Consider the following 17,085-nt stretch of genomic DNA (forward strand, 5'->3'; position numbering starts at 1 on the left):
TTCAATTTAATGTTAAGTATGTTATGTTTACCAATAATATCTAGTTGAATTTAGTAATTTAATTGAAAATGAAATACTTTATTTGAATTTTTAAATGATCAGATATTTTACTAAACATGTTTTCATCTCTAAAACACCCTCTTGTAGATACGGAATTTGTTAAAATCATTCACCAAGCAAAAGACGAGGAATATTGAAAGTCTGAAGAAACCTTAAACCAAAACTAAATTTGTGTTAAACAATCTACTAACAAAGCTTATTCAACCATGCAATGGGAAAGCATACACAGCAGTGTTTTGTCTTGTCTGATGCTTGTTTATTTTGACCTAAATCCCAACAACAGAACCACAACAGGAAGTACAAACACAGCACCTCGAAATATAATCTTGGTGGGCTGGAGGCGCATGTAAGTTAAAACATCTAACAATCAACACCATTATTATTGTCTTGGAGACACAATGAGGACAGATTAGGAAGTTCGCGACATGCCATATCCATATCCACGACCTCGTGGAGCATAGCCATAGCCCCTTCCGTGATAAGAACCCCGTGACCGGCCACCGCGATAAGGCCCACGGCCACCTCGCCCACCGTGATACCTTGGGAAATCACCGAAGGTCTAGAAAATGATCATTGTTCACATTCATCAGTTTACCAATTCAAAAGACTCAGACACTTCACAGAACTAATTGTCGTTAGATCATATGCAGGGAAGTATGGTGGGAAAAACAGAAAAAGTACCTCTGTATCTCTTCTCACTTGCTCTGAAAACCTAGGCCTTCCATTATGCGATCCACGATTAAGGGCATCACATGATAAGGAATCAAAAAAGTCATCCTTAACATAAACAGGCTGTATAACAGAGGAAAGTGTCAACAACAGGCAATGAGTAAAAGAACATAGTAAGCTTACTTTTCACCTTATAAATCATGTATTCTGTGCCTGTGTATGAAACAGAGCGAGAGGAGCAAAATTAACCTTGTTTTCATGTTTTGAAGATCCAACATCTTCTTCATCTTCATAATTATCCCCATCATCCAGAGCTTTGTTACTTTTACCAAGATGGCCCCATACCTCATCTTTGTTAAATTTCTCATTCATAGCTATAAAATCAAAATCCTCTGTGAATCTAGTTGCCGAGCGTGAAAGCTGCAATAACACGTGTACAGCGTCATATTCCATGTATCTGTGATTTATTGGAATGCATAATATTTTTTTTTAATAATCAACAAACGATAACAGAGATCCTACACAAGCAAAACAAACAAATTTTGATATTAACCAGTACTTGGAAAAATGAAACAAAAATAATGCCTGATGATGCAGATTGCATGTAATGCTAAGCTGATGCAGCAGAAGTTTAATGGATGACTCTTTCTGGTTTGAATTGTGGTTGAGGTCCACAGACACGAGATGGAAATTTGATGCCAGTGACCGTGGATGGTGGCCAACGCGGGGGCTGAAACTTTTTTTTTTTTTTTTCATACCAAACTGATGAAGCAAAAGTTTAGAATTCTAATATTCCGTTAATTCTTGAGAATATCGGAATAAAGGAACAGTCTAACTTCACATTGATTCGAAAGGATATTGTGAACCTAGGGGATTAAGACTCATTGACTCCACAGAATGTCGAGAATTAACTAAACTCATAGCATATATGTGCCTGATAGAATTACAGTAAATTCTCATCATACTGAAGGTATGATACCATTTCATTATCTGAATTTTCAAACGCTACGCAGAGCTAACTTTAAATGTACATAACATCTCAATCAATGTCCACTTTTTCTCAGAAGATCTAGAATTTTAAATTACCAAAAAGGCCAAGCATGAAACTTCGAAGATCCAATATTTTGAATTACCACTAAGGCAATAACAAAAACGATAGGAAAAATGTAGAAGGATATACAGCATACATCAGTGCTACTTCAAGAGACTGTTGAAAACTTCCTGTTTTGTTTGTCTTCCATTATGGAAAAAACAGTCAGATTTAACGCATATCTTGGTTGGTGCTACTTCAAGAGACTGTTGAAGTTCTGTTTGTTTTCAATTATGGAAAAAGAAAAAATAAAGGCGAACGTGTGCTGCAATGACATTCGGGCAACAAGAAAGGCATACCTCATTTCCTCGTCCTCTACCTCTTCCACGTCCTCCTCTATAACCATATTGAGTAGAAGTAGGAGCTCCATATGGCTAGATTGGAAAATAGAAACAACAAAAACTTCAAATCAAAGTACATGACATTGATTTCAATCAATTAACAATCTGACCACAAAATGAAGGCATACAATAGAAGTTCAGGAAAGAAAAAACAATAACATTAACTAATAGCAATCCAACGCTAGACTTAATTCCATAACATAGAGTCCAATGTTTTGCATTACACAATCACAAAACTTTGCTCTATGGAAGTCAGATAATGCACCAATACCTTACGCTCAGTTGTTGAAGGTAGAGGCAATATTGGTTCCTGCACGTCTGAGGCTGGTGGTGCTGCTGCTGCTGATTCGGACGATGATAACTGTACTACCTCAACATCCTTTTGAGCTGCTTGTGAAGACTGGGATGAAGATACTGCAGGCAGTCCAGGCTGCAGCAGTTGGCCAGGGGTTACCAAAGAAGGCATTATTCCATCATTCAGAATCGAACTTGACATCCCAACAGTTGAGACAGATTCAGACACGGTGCTTTGAAATGGCATTATGGGGCCAGGAACTGATTTAGGCTCGGAAACTGGTGCAACAGCAGTTTTATCTATACCAGAATTCAGAGGAGGCACCAAAGGTAAACTAGTACTTGGAGCTGCAGTCGGAAGAGTTTGGGTGGAAGCCTTGTCAGGAATCAGATTTGTTGATGAGTCTGAAATCATTGCAGAAGATTGTGCAGGAAGCATAGGAGACAGCAAATTCAAGGTTCCTGTACTAATGGGTGGCATCAAAGGAGGGCGGTGTTCTGCCAATTGGGAAGCTGGTAAGTTGGAAACCCCAGTAGGTAGAGAAGGATTCATGGCAGGATATTGCATGGATTGCTGCATGGACGGTAGCATTGACAATCCAGGAGGGGGTTGAAGCAAAGGTTGCTGCTGGCCCTGAAGCCCATTCGGTGACCCATAGAATCCTTGCCAGTACATTGGCATGGCAAGCCCAGCACCATTTGTTGTGGGCATGGGTGATGAACCCCATGCACCCAAACTGCCACCTGGCTGATAAAGGGGAGGATTCCCCTGAAATGGAGGTCTGGAAAGTCCTAGCTGTGACGTTTGGGAAGTTGGATCAGGTAATGATCCAGTACCAGAAGGCAAGGTTGTAGATGCAATTGCTGCCTGAGAATAGTGCGACTGCACAAGGATTTGAAAATAATGTCTATAAATTTGGATACATCATAAATTATACTCCAGCATGAAAAATGATCGAATCCAGGCTCAGATAATTCACACGCAAGGAAAAAGATTTACGAACATCCTTTACCTGTATAATAGCAGGATCATTGTGTATAGATGTTGTAGTCTGAATCGGTGGGGAAGATTTGACCTGCAAATCCTGTAAAAAGAAACAAAAAAGAATGTTCTATTAAGATATGACTCTGATTTACTAAATATTGAACAATTATTTCATACAATAAGATACATGACAGATAAATGATTTTCTCATGTTAGTTGAACATTTTAAAACAAAAGGGTCTCTGCACACCATACAGACTTGAATGTCTTTTCTGATCACAGACCTTAAAGTCCAGTCCCTAGTCTGACTTAAGCGTGGACCACTAATAGCATCACCAGTAATGGTAAGGAGACAATGCTAATCAATGAGATTACCCTCATCTAAAGTCAATCCAATGTGTCCTCCAGAGACCAAAAACCCAGACTGAACTTCTATTCACAATTGACAACAATAAGGCTCAGTAGTAAGTAGTAACTTGCAAAAAGGTAGAATTCTCTTATCCATTTGGAAACCATTAACTCTCAAATGGAATTGTCTGGAATACCTTGATATCACTTCCTCGAAAGAGTATGTACTCATAAATTTTATCACTTGGTGGAACCTGGGGACCATCTTTTCTTCGCCCTTCTGTTCCAAACGATCTTACTGCAAAGTTAGGAAACATAATTAGAACCACAATAATGTTTACATCTTTATAGCACCAATAAAAGGAAAGAAGATATACTAAAAGAGAAGAAATTTCCTTATTTTCAAAGCAAAACATTTCACCACCACAACCAACAGGATAATTTATGAGGGAAAAAAAAAATCTATAATCCAGCCTTTTTCCCTGAAGATATTAGTAGTATGCAATAAGAATATAACAGCAGACAGAAAATATCCCTTTGACCGTTAAAGGAAGCAAAACAGCAGTAGCAAGACAGTCCGCTTAGGGTGGCATAAAAGCTAAATGCCACATGATTGGGAGACAGAGAGATGTTAGTGCCATGCTTGGTTGGCAAAAAGGTAACCTCCATGGAGGCACAGAAGGTAAAGTCATGGAGCCACAACAGTGAAAGCAGAGTAGAGGATTGGTCGTCAAACTGATATTATCATGTGAAGAAGAACATTTGGACATTGCAGATCTCATTCTCCAAGAGTGAGGTGGGATACTTTCATTTCCAATACTACCGACATTCTTGCCACTAATAATTAATATGGTCTAGCTTAATGCAATTGTTATAACATCACAAGATGATGCTATAGCCTACACACATAGTTTATCTTCTACTGGCACGTACTTAGCTCCAACACTCGTCATCAAGCTTGAATAGTTACATGTTTCCTTTAACCATTTTTTTAAAAACTCCACTATATAGCATATGCAAATATATCGCATCAATAACGCCCAACAATAATTCCTTTTTTCTTTTAAGCTAAAGCATCCCAAAATTTTAAAATTACAGAATCTGCATCATAATAACAAGCAAAACAAAACTCCATCTTAAAATCAACAAAAATCTTATCTTCCATACACACCCAAAAACCAAACCCCATGGTAAGCCTAAACATAAAAAAAAAAATTTGAAAAAGCAAAACCCCCAGCCCCGAAGAAATTTTGGAAACGATAATTTACCATTTCTCAAACCGATGCTAGATTCTTCAGTGTTGATGTTAAAGAGAACACCCTCGTAACGAATCTCAGACTTGGAAGTCAAGCTGATCAAGCTACCGATGTACGAATCAGCAGACCCACTTGAAGAAGATCTGGGCGCCTCTGTTGCCGCCGCTGCCATTAGCCTTTGAGACGAGTGCCTTTTTTTCCCCTTCTTTTCTCAATCTCCTCGAGACAATTGATGATGATACACCGGGATACTTACAAAATTATCTTAATACCCTAAACACAGAATTGCCAAAATTTTCATCAATACCCTCTGAAAGCTCACGTGAAATTACTAAACTATCCTCGCCTTAAAACACTCATAACACGGCTCATACAAACGCTCACACGTGCTGGCTCCTCTTTGGTATTCTTTGTGCTTGACAAAACTAAAAGTGATTAAAGATTTAGAAAGAGAGGTTAAACTCAACTCAAGTACTCAACCGAACCGAACTAAAACTTTGTTTGTTTTGTCTTTTTGCAGGTCTAGTCTGGAATTGGGCCTTGGATTTGCGTTTTGTTATGCTCGGAAACACACCTCAAATGACGAGAAAGACTTTTGAAAACAAACCTCACCTTTGTTTCAAGATTTCTTTTTTCTTTTTTTTTTAATTATGTGGTATGTAAAAATTTGTAATGGATTACATTAGTTTGATATTTTCACTAGCAAAAATCAACTATTTAAGCTTATTTTATGAAATATTTGGTTAGTTTAACATTTAGTTCATGAATTTGTAATGGATTACATTAGTTTGGTATTTTCACTAGTAAAAATCAACTATTCAAGCTTATTTTATGAAATATTTGGTTAGTTTAACATTTAGTTCATGAATTTGCTTCAGTTCTTAACATTTAATTCATTAAATTGCTTTGGCGAAATCAATAACTGCCTCAATTGATTTTTAAGAAATTTTATTTAATTGATCACCAAAATTTTACATATTTAAAGAGATGGGAGCTAAAAAAAAAAAAAAAAAATTCTTGATTTGGCTTTCATCCATCAGTTTTGAAAAAAAAAATAATGTAGCATAAAAGTTTATATAATAAATGTGTGGGTGTTAAGATATTAAAAATATATGACACGAAAATACAAATATAAATGGATGCTTAAGTTCATTGGTATATTTATTTTACAAGTCGACGTTGAGTCATGCCATGGGTCGTAGATTAGAAGTCGTTGTGAAAAGACAAGTTAATGTTTCATTACGATATACATTTCAATTGAGTTACTCGGCCCAGAAAACAAACTAATCAAAGAGTTTTTGACACAGCTTTGGTTAGTAATTAATTAAAGTTATTTACACAATTCAATCAACTAATAATATGACTTGTTATTTATGTGCTGAAATTTTAAATGACATCTCATGCACGACCTTAACTATTATACCTTTCATCGGTAATAAGAAATAATAAAAACATGTTGTGTAATTTTTACTTCAGAGTACAAATGTTTATATGTCCTCTTTGTGCTGAAATTATAATGATATGTCGCATCCATAGACTTTAGATGATAAGTCATCTCTACATGAAGCTACATTAAATGTTAATTTGTTAATCTACTAATATAAATAAGAGATGGATATAATACTAAATAAAATCCATTTAGTTTTATCATTTCAATCCAATTTAGGATCCATTTTGGGAGATTCAAAAATTATTTTTGAAAAGTTAAAAGTTAATTTTAGTATTTTGTAAATTTTTTTAGAAATTACTTTTGGCAAAATCATTTTATCCTACAATATGTTTTGAAAATGAGGGAATGATTAGCTTTTTAAAATCTCATTTTGAGAATTAGTTTTATACTTATTATAATTCAATATACATCTTCACAAATATTATAAAAATATAAAATTATCATTATTAATTATAGCAATACCGTAGCTTTTAAAATAATTGTTATTAGTTGTGCTGTAAAAATAATAAACTATGAAGAGAATGAGTTAAACGTTTGGTAAAATTTTATTTTTAAAAGTGCAATGAGTTTTAAAAGTAATCGTATGCGTTTAGTAAATTCTACTATTAAGTTGTTGTGAAAATGTGAATTGTGTATAATATTAAATAAAATTTATTTACATATTTATAAACATGTATATAATTTTTTATATATAATAATTGATAATTAAAAATATTTTATGATATTAATTTTATTTTTTTGGGGCATCTCAATATAATCAGCAATAATAATAATTTCTTTAAAGTAAGTGATTTCATTTCCTAATTAATAAGGAGAATTTTGAATTTTTATAATAATATATGAGGATGAATGTGCAATTGTATTAAGTATAAAAGTGGCTTTTAAAATTAGATTTTGAAAAACCACTCCTTTAATTTTTCAAAAGAGTGGGTTTTCAAAATCTGTTGTAGAATGATGTGATTTTGCTAAAATTATTTTTTAAAAATTTACCAAATACAAAATTTTAATTTTAACTTTTGAAAACCACTTTTAAAGTTCTCAAAAGTAATCTCAAATGGGCTCTTAATCTCATTTGACGTACCGAACATGCCCTTGGTGTCTATTGGTAATTGGGGTTCAAACCAATCTAATTAAAGTAATTTATTTATGCAAACCCAGTCAACTCTAGAAAGATTGAATTTATAAACTTGGGGTTTGAAAAAGAACCACTACTACGAATTTTACTGTGAATATGTTTATTCACTTCACGTAATTTTAATTCACCAAATTCAATTCATTAGTCAGATAGGAATCACATTTTGATTTTCTTCAAACTTTGATTTTTCAATAGTCTAAAAATTAATTAAATAATATTTCATTATATATATTGGGTCAAATAAGTAGTTCTATAAGCTATTAATACTCTTAGTGTGGTGTTCTTTTCCTGTAAATCAAACAAAAATACTCCATTTAAAAACTAAAAATAATAAAATTGTCCTCAGCTTTCTATTTTTTGCTAAGACTGTTTAGGTTTAAGCTAAGTAGCTTAAATTAAATGATTCAAAGTTCATCTTCAAATAATTCTCTCGGTTACGTGCATTATTATTGTCATTTTCCTCCAAAAAGCTCACTCCACAAATTTTCGTGGTCCTTTCTTCTCACTAATTACATATACCACTCACATATCAATTATTTAAACATGTTAACCCCTTTCTAATTTATCTGCAAACATAAAAAGAGTTAAAGAAAATGAACGGATTGATTCACTATATACGTTTTTTTTTCTAAGAGTCAATTTCAAATTACTTCCCTCATAAAATAATAATTTTAAAAATATTTCTTAAATTATTGTGAACTTTAACTTATTCAATTTTTATTATGAGACTGTGTTAATAAAAAAAAATTGATATTCTTTATAAAATTAAGATAAGTTGAGGTTAATAATTTGAGAATATTTTAAAAATTATTATTTTACAACGAGATAATTCAAAATTAGTTATCTTTTAAACTGAATCAAATCAACATTTATTAATTTCTATTAAAAAACACTTTTTTTTTTGAAAATTTCTAAACACAAATAATTGTTTTGGTTTTTTATAAATTTTCCATACGAAAAATTTAACATCTAACTTCGTGCTTGCCATAAGATGGGTGAGCTGCTATTTTTTTGGTTATTTTTATAAATTTATTATATCGGAAGAATTTCTAGAATATCTCTGATGTATTACAATCAATTGATGCATGCATAACATATGTAGTTGAATTTAATATAACTACCACATATATAATATTTTTTTAAAAATAAATACACACATATCATAATATTATTTAATTAATATATATCTAAAAAAATACCTTTAATATATCATAAAATTTCTCTAATCACGGAAGATTTTAACATCTAACTACGTGCTTAGCATAAGATGAGTGAGTGACTATTTTCGATTATAAATTGAGAACCCGAGGGTGGAGAGAGAGAGAGAGAGTGTGTGTGTGTGTGTGTGATGTGTATTGAAAGAATAATGATGGGGTTGAAGCCACGTGGGGACAAACGAGATTCCTATCTTGAACACCCAATCAACTCATTCCCTAAGTTAGCATAACAGCTCGTTAACACCGTGGCAGTTCCATACCATACGGTTCATTCTCATTCTTTTAATTCCAAGTTTCCAACCCCACCTGTAATTCCTATCCTATCCCCACTTCACTCCATAATTTGACCTCACCCCGCCCCTATCTTCTCTTACCAATCAAGGCCAGTTTCGTAATCGCACTTATGACAACCCAAACAACCATGTTCTCCTCCGCCCCCGAGCCGCCCTCTTTATTCCAAAACTACCCTTTCATTTATTTGATAGGATCACGCTTACTTTTGACTCAAAATAGAGACAAATGTAGAAAATTATAATATTCAATGAGAACTAAAAATATCTAATCAAGTATTATGTATTTATCCAATTTATCTAAGAATATATTTTAATAAAACTTAAATATTATTGATCTGAATTCTTGATGATCTATTATGAGCAATTTTTTTAATATATCATTAAAGTTTTCTTTTTATAAATTTATCCTCAAAATTAAATATTTTAAATCTTTTTTGTAATTAATTACTAATGCAGATAATTTTTTTCAAAGTATTTATAAGTCACAAATTAATTGATTAATTAGGTTGTCTGAGCTAACTTAATAACAAGTTTTAGAAGTTATGCGTACTTTTTAAAGTTTGATATGAACTTCAAAAATTTATTTAATAGAATTAGATATTTATAAAAAAAAATTAAGATCTATTTGAAAACTTTATTAAAATTTTTAATTAGGAAAAATGGGAAAATGTGAAGACATTCACTTGTTACACAATTAAAAAATTCAAGGGTAAGAGGGTAATTTAAAAAGGGAAATGATATCGGGGCCCAGAAATAAAAAAGGAAGGAGCGTGAATGATCCGCGCAAAGCACACAAAAGTGTGGGCTGAAAAAGAGAGAGAAAGTTGCTTAGTGAGAGAAAGCTGTTTATAGACGTTATCGGATTTCAAATCCACTTACTCGCCGGAATTTATTAGTTCCGTTGACGTCCGCGAATTAGGGTTTTCAAATTTAGAGAAATAATTACAGAACAATAGAGTTACAAAGACTCTGTCCTCGTATTGCTCGAACTTTGAAAACTTCACTTCACCCAGCAATTTGGGAATTCTCGTTCAAGTCCGTGACAGCATATGAAAACTGAGGGTTAGGTTTCTTATGAGTTCACGATCTGTAAAATTCGAGTACGTTGAGTGGCAATTGCGGGAATTCAACTAAATGTTTACACCGCAGAGGAAGGCTTGGTCGGGCTGGTCTTTGACGCCAAGAGGCGAGAAGAATGGAACCGGGTCGGTTTCGAATCCGACTACGGTTGACGGACTTACTGGGAAGGGAAAGAGTATTGTTGCTTTTACTGAACCCAGGACTCCGCAAAACGGTGTCGGGCTAGTTGATGATGTGGAATCTTTGGCCGAAAAGGTTTCAAAGCTTGAAAATGAGGTTAGTTTTAAGTATATAAGTGAAAATTTGTCTTTTTTGAGTATGTTGACTGGTTCTCGTTTTGTTCAGTAATTTTATGTGATTGGTTTCTGTAGATTAGATGCTTTAATTAGCTTAGGATAAAGTTTAGTGTCTGATTATTTATTTATTTAGTGTTTTTTTTTTTTTTGAGGCTTGTCGATGTGGGTTTCTGGTGTAGTCGTTGGGTAAGTGATTGGCTTAGAAATTTATTATATGATGGGATTTTGACTTGGACGGTGGAATTCTTTGACTTATTGTTTAATCGTGTTTCAGTTTTAAAGACATTCTTTCATTGCCCTTGTTGTAAGACAATGTAACAGCAATACATTTAAGCATGGTGGTGTTTTGCGGGCTTAAAAAGCAGGGACAATGGTTGAAGATGTAAACTTCTCAGAAAGAATGAAGTAGAGTTGTAATGTTACTAAAACTTAGTAGGCTTCTTGTGTTTTTGATTCCTTCATAAAGTGAATTGATAAGCCATTCATTTTGAATTTTAATAGACTTTAGGTTAGTGATGTATAAGGAATGCTTTGTGAAGTTAGGAGTGTGTTTTGACATTTTAAAAACTTTTGGTTTAGTGATGTCTATAAGTTGCATAAGGTCATTTCTGCTGCATTCCTGTGCTTATGGGCAAGTTGCATACTTGCTAAGAGTTATTAGTTTGTGTATGCATATTTTTCTTTTGTAATTGGGGGGCAGGCATTGCCGTATCTATGTCTTGTTGTTGTGCTTAGTATTTTTCTGTTTCAGTTTCAGTTTCTCACTCTCATCTGCTAACCTTTTCCTCAGCTTTTTGAATATCAATACAATATGGGGCTTCTCTTGATTGAGAAAAAGGAGTGGTCTTCTAAGTATGAAGAACTCAAGCAGACATTTGCTGAAGCAAAGGATGCTCTTAAACGAGAACAAGCAGCTCATTTAATTGCAATAACTGATGTTGAGAAACGAGAGGAGAATTTGAGGAAGGCTTTGGGTGTTGAGAAGCAGTGTGTGCTTGATGTAAGATTACCTTTCCCTGTTTTGGTTGCCATTTTCCATATTTGATTTTTAATTCTTTCTAGTATTTTCATCTGTTGTTGTAATTTTATGCTGAAGGGGACAAGTAATTCAAAAATGAGCGTAAGCTCTTTTAAAGTATCTCCATTTTGCCTCCTTTCTTTTTCAAAAGTAAGAAATGAAGTTCTCAAAGATGATGATTATCTTGCTCTTGTTATGAATAGGAATTCACCTAAGGGATGGTGAATACTATATGTAGTAACTTGTTAGTTTAAAATTGTCTGCCACTTGGAACCTGTGAACCTTAAGACTTCTGTGCACTTGAACTTCCTGGTATATATTTTTTTCATTTAAAGGTTGGGATTGAGGTCTTGTGTGAATGCTATATAAAAAAAGTATTATAACTTTGTCTGTGTGTGTGTTTTAATTTTTGGAGAATGTTGTTGCTACAGTTGGAGAAGGCTTTGCGGGAGATGCGTTCTGAAAATGCAGAGATAAAGTTTACAGCTGATTCGAAGTTGGCTGAAGCAAATGCCTTGGTCACTAGCATTGAAGAGAAATCTTTAGAGGTAGAGGTAAAGTTGCGTTCTGTTGATGCCAAGGTAGCTGAGATAAACAGAAAGAGTTCTGAGATCGAGAGGAAGTCACACGAGTTGGAATCACGAGAAAGTGCTCTACGTATGGAGCGTGCATCTTTCATTGCTGAGTATGCTCAAGTCTCCTGACATTTACTGTTTCTATATTGAATGCATTTGCACTTTTTATCGTCTGTTTGTATACGTAGTTTAAATGCCATTTTGCATTTAATTTTTGAACTTGGTATATTTTTTCAGGCGAGAAGCATATGAGGGCACTTTCTCCCAGCAGAGGGAGGACTTGCGAGAATGGGAAAGGAAATTACAAGATGGAGAAGAGAGGCTAGTCAAAGGTCAAAGAATTGTTAACCAAAGAGAGGAAAAGGCAAATGAAAAAGAGAAGATTTTTAAGCAGAAAGAGAAGGACCTTGAAGAGGCACAAGAGAAAATTGATGCAACCAACTTAAGTTTGATGAGGAAAGAAGATGATATCAACAAAAGACTAGCAAATCTTATTACAAAAGAGAAGGCAAGTGTTTTCATGCTGTTCTATGATGAGCTATTGTAAATCTGGAATGTATTAGTATTGTTATGATGATATGGGCTTTTCATAATGGACGCAGGAATATGATGCTGCTAGGAAAAGCTTAGAGATGAAGGAGGAGGAACTACGTCAATTGGAAGAAAAGCTTAATGCAAGAGAAAAGGTATACCTTTGTGATGAATTTTTTTTTTTTGGGGGGGGGGGGGGGGGGGCCTGGTTTCTAGGCATATTTACCCAGTTTATTTCCTCTTTTCTTTGCCCTTGGTAGAGTAGCAGCCATGTTAATTGTAACAAATTTATTTGCGTGCAAGAACCAGAATAATGATTTATTGTTTAAATCACGCTATACAATAGAATTTAGATTTGAATTATTATTAGTTATGCTTTTTCTTGCTTACTTTCTTTTGATGTTCATTTAAATTCTTTCCATTGAATTTTGCAGGTTGAAGTTGAGAAGCTACTCGATGAACATAAAGCAAGTTTAGATGCAAAACAGCGTGAATTTGACTTAGAGATTGAGCAAAAGAGGAAAGCTTTCGATGATGATCTCAAGAGCAAGGTGGTTGAAGTTGAAAAGAAGGAAGCTGAAATCAATCACAAGGAGGAGAAAATTGCGAAAAGAGAGATGGCATTGGAAAAGAGACTGGAGAAATGTAAGGATAAAGAGAAGGATGTGGAATCAAAATTGAAAGATCTGAATGGAAGGGAGAAGACAATGAAATCTGAGGAGAAGAACTTGGAGACAGAGAAGAAACAACTGCTTGCTGATAAAGAAGATATCTTGACTGAGAAGGCTGAACTCGAGAAGATCAGGGATGCAAATGAACAACAGTTGTTGAAGATTTATGAAGAGAAGAATCAGCTGAGAATAAGTGAAGAAGAAAGGGCTGAATATCTCCGCTTGCAATCAGAATTGAAAGAGCAAATAGGAAAATGCAGGCTTCAGGAAGAAATGCTTTTGAAGGAAGCTGAGGATTTAAAGCAGCAGAAAGAGAACTTTGAGAAAGAGTGGGAACAATTGGATGAAAAAAGAGCTGAAGTTGAAAAAGAACTGAAGAAAATCAGTGAACAGACAGAAAAACTAGAAAAGGAAAAACTCTCGGAGGAAGAAAGGATAAAAAGAGATAAACAACTGGCAGAGGACCATATAAAAAGGGAGTGGGAAGCTCTTGAAGTGGCCAAAGAATCATTTAAGGCCACCATGGACCATGAGCAGTCGATGATAACGGAGAAAGCCGAAAGTGAGAGAAGGCAGCTGCTTCACGATTTTGAGCTTCAAAAAAGAAAACTCGAATCTGATATGCTGAATAGACAGGAAGAGTTGGAAAAAGATTTGAAAGAAAAGGAGAGGTTGTTTGAGGAAGAAAAAGAGAGAGAATTAAGCAATATTAATTATCTGAGAGATATAGCAAGAAAAGAGATGGAAGAAATGAAGCTAGAAAGGCTTAAATTAGAGAAAGAAAAGCAAGAAGTTGATTCTCATAGAAAGCATCTGGAAGGAGAACAAGTTGGAATTCGCAAAGATATTGATATGCTTGTTGGCCTTACCAAGATGTTGAAGGAGCAGAGGGAGCAAATTGTAAAGGAGAGAGACCGTTTCCTTAACTTTGTTGAGAAGCAGAAGAAGTGTGAGCACTGTGCTGAAATAACTTCAGAGTTTGTGCTTTCCGATTTGGTCCAGGAAATTGTAAAATCAGAGGTTCCTCCTCTTCCACGGGTGGCTAATGATTATGTCAATGAGAAGAAAAATAGTGAGATATCTCCAGATGTTTTAGCTTCAGGATCTCCTGCTTCTGCTGGAACTATATCTTGGCTCCGTAAATGCACTTCAAAGATATTCAAGTTATCTCCTAGTAAGAAGGATGAGAATACTGTTGTTCGTGAATTGACTGAGGAGACACCTTCATCTGGAGGACAAACTAAGTTACAAGAATCATCTAGAAGGTTAGGTCAGACTAACGAGCCAGACTTATCTTTTGCTATTGTAAATGATTCTTTTGATGCTCAAAGGTTCCATTCTGAGACCAGCACCAGGGAGGTTGAAGCTGATCAACATAAGCAGGTTGATGGGCAGAACAACTTAAATGGTAAGGCCCCAGAAGTTCAGGAAAATTCCCAGCCTTCTGATTTGAATCATGGTCGGCAGCCTCGGAAGAGAGGCAGGCCTAGAGTCAGTAGAACACGATCAGTGAAGGCAGTTGTCCAAGATGCGAAGGCCATTCTTGGGGAAGGTTTTGAATTAACTGAGAGTGAGAATTTAAATGGGAATGCTGATGATTCTGTCCAAGAGGCTGCTGAAAGTCGGGGTGAACCTAGTCTAGATGATAAAGGAACATCCAGAAATGCACGAAAGCGGAACCGTGCTCAGTCATCTCAAATAACGACAAGTGAGCACGATGTTGATGATAGTGAAGCACAGTCAGGGAGTGTTGTGGTGGGCCAGCCCAGGAAGAGACGGCAAAAAGTTGATCCAGCAGAGCAAACACCAGTTCCAACCCGATATAATCTCCGGCGACCCAAAACGTAGGTTTTCAAATTTTGTCTCAGCTGCATACCTAGTGTGTCCCACCAAAACCCAAAAAAAAAAAAATTGTGGGCCTTATAACCTTGCACCCCTTATTGTACATAAATTTCAAGCATTGTCATTATTGTTTTCCATTTGGCTTGCTTCCATGAATGACCTCGCTGTGCATGAATACATATGCAACAGTTAAGTTGACTGGCTGGTATGCGTGTCTGGGCAACTAATATTTATCTGTTAAATGGTTTGCAGAGGAGCCCCTGCTGCAGCTGTGTCTGAACCAAACAAAGAAAAGGAAGAAGTGTCTGAAGGTGTTCGAGGAGCCTTAGAAGATGAAATTGTCAACTCCAAAGCTGCTCCCCCAAATTCAGTGGGTGTCTTCAGCGACAATGGCAGAAGCTCACAATTAGTGAGGGTAAGGCCCCTAACTCTGTGAAACTAAAGAAATGGTATTGTTAGATTGGTTTGTGTGTTCTTTACGGCTTATGGAATGCCTAGTAATGTTTCACTTATGATTGTCAGTATTTTGATTTTGGATGCTTTTTTGGTTTTATTGAGATCGTTCATTGGAGTCTTACATGATTGCACAATGCCGAAGGTCTTTGATTTTCTGAACTGAATTTGATATAATTTTTCCTACACTTTTATGTGATAGTGTGGAGCAGTCGACAACAAGGATGCATCAAAACAATTTGTTGAGAATATGGCATTGACAATGAGCGAAGAAGTGAATGGAACACCGGAAGGAGCAGGAGATTATGGTGATGCGGATGAGTTCAGGAGTGAATCCCCTGGAGAAGATGCTTCTGGGTTCGATGGTGGTGATAGCGATGATGAGTGTGAACATCCTGGTGAAGCCTCAATAGGAAAGAAGATCTGGACTTTCTTCACAACATAATGTTGCTGAGTTCTGTTCACCATTTTGATTGCATAAAATTTGTTAGGTTTGCTGTTAGGATTTCTTTGAAAGAAGTGTAGTAATGTGTATTAACAATTTGAATGTAGTAATGACCGCGAGGTCTTTAATCTAGAGAATAAGGGGGTTGGGAATTTGTTTGCCCTCTTACTTCTCTTCTTTAGAATTCGGATATTGGTGGTGCTGTTTTAATCATTTTAGTACAGTCCTAGATAGATTTTAATGTGGCAATGACCAGTGGCTATTTGTTTATGACGGGGGTGTAGCTTCCTCATTACCTCAGAACTTGCTTGTACCTAGAGTTTGTATTTCACGTTCTACGGCAATGATTGTTTGATATTATTCTTAAAATGCCATTTTCTGTGTCCTTTGTCCGCTTGACTGCTTATAGCCAATGACGTTTAAGGCAGTTGTCCGGATTTGTCCCGACCTTGGAGCTGCTTCCCCTCCGGACATGGGCTTGTCCCAAACCGGATCCTGAGGAAAGGCTGAGATTTGAACCGGCCTGGAAAAGAACTTGAACTGGGCCAAGCCGCAATGCCGGCCTGACAAACTCCTCTTTGGTTCTCAGTCCGAGCAAAACGGATTGGGGTTTTCCACTGAACTTTATTTGGGCAGGTTTGCCCTTTTAGTTTCACGTGAATTTAACAAATTCTCTGTGTTTTTCAGATTTTTTTTTTTTTAAAAAAAATTTCAAATAATTTTTTTGAGAATTCGTAAAAATTAATTTTGGTTTTCAAATAGACTTTTTTTTTTTTTTTTTTTGGTCTAGTTTTACTAATATCTATGCATATGTAAAAATCTAGGATGAAATTTAGCACCATTGCGAAATCTCTATTTAAAAGTCCAAAATCGTGTGCTATAACATTTAGTCTTGTGCCCAAAATAGCTTTAAACAAAAAAAAAAATTCTTTTCAAAAAACTAAGCTCTCTTAATTTTGTGGATTTTTTGACTTTCAAAAATTCATAAAATTATTTCAGACTTCTAAATCAACTCTTATTTATTCCTACAGTTTAA

General features: G+C 35.1%; 2 protein-coding genes across 2 annotated transcripts; one reads left to right on the forward strand and one right to left on the reverse strand.

Moving 5' to 3' along the window:
* Positions 1-191: 191 nt before the first annotated feature.
* LOC102625181 (protein decapping 5) lies at positions 192-5,334 on the reverse strand. Its single transcript, XM_006482239.3, has 8 exons — positions 5,056-5,334; positions 3,985-4,085; positions 3,468-3,539; positions 2,432-3,337; positions 2,119-2,193; positions 979-1,149; positions 742-852; positions 192-619 (listed from the first exon to the last, which is right to left on the reverse strand). The coding sequence occupies exons 1-8, from the start codon at positions 5,213-5,215 to the stop codon at positions 470-472; spliced, it is 1,746 nt and encodes a 581-aa protein (XP_006482302.1). The 5' UTR covers positions 5,216-5,334; the 3' UTR covers positions 192-469.
* Positions 5,335-9,920: 4,586 nt separating this feature from the next.
* Positions 9,921-16,431, forward strand: LOC102625465 (protein CROWDED NUCLEI 1). Its single transcript, XM_006482240.3, has 8 exons — positions 9,921-10,494; positions 11,305-11,514; positions 11,964-12,217; positions 12,345-12,615; positions 12,710-12,793; positions 13,073-15,153; positions 15,404-15,566; positions 15,807-16,431. The coding sequence occupies exons 1-8, from the start codon at positions 10,273-10,275 to the stop codon at positions 16,047-16,049; spliced, it is 3,528 nt and encodes a 1,175-aa protein (XP_006482303.1). The 5' UTR covers positions 9,921-10,272; the 3' UTR covers positions 16,050-16,431.
* The last annotated feature ends 654 nt before the right edge of the window (positions 16,432-17,085 follow it).

This window comes from Citrus sinensis, chromosome 6, assembly GCF_022201045.2.
Source record: "Citrus sinensis cultivar Valencia sweet orange chromosome 6, DVS_A1.0, whole genome shotgun sequence".
Lineage (NCBI taxonomy): Eukaryota > Viridiplantae > Streptophyta > Magnoliopsida > Sapindales > Rutaceae > Citrus > Citrus sinensis.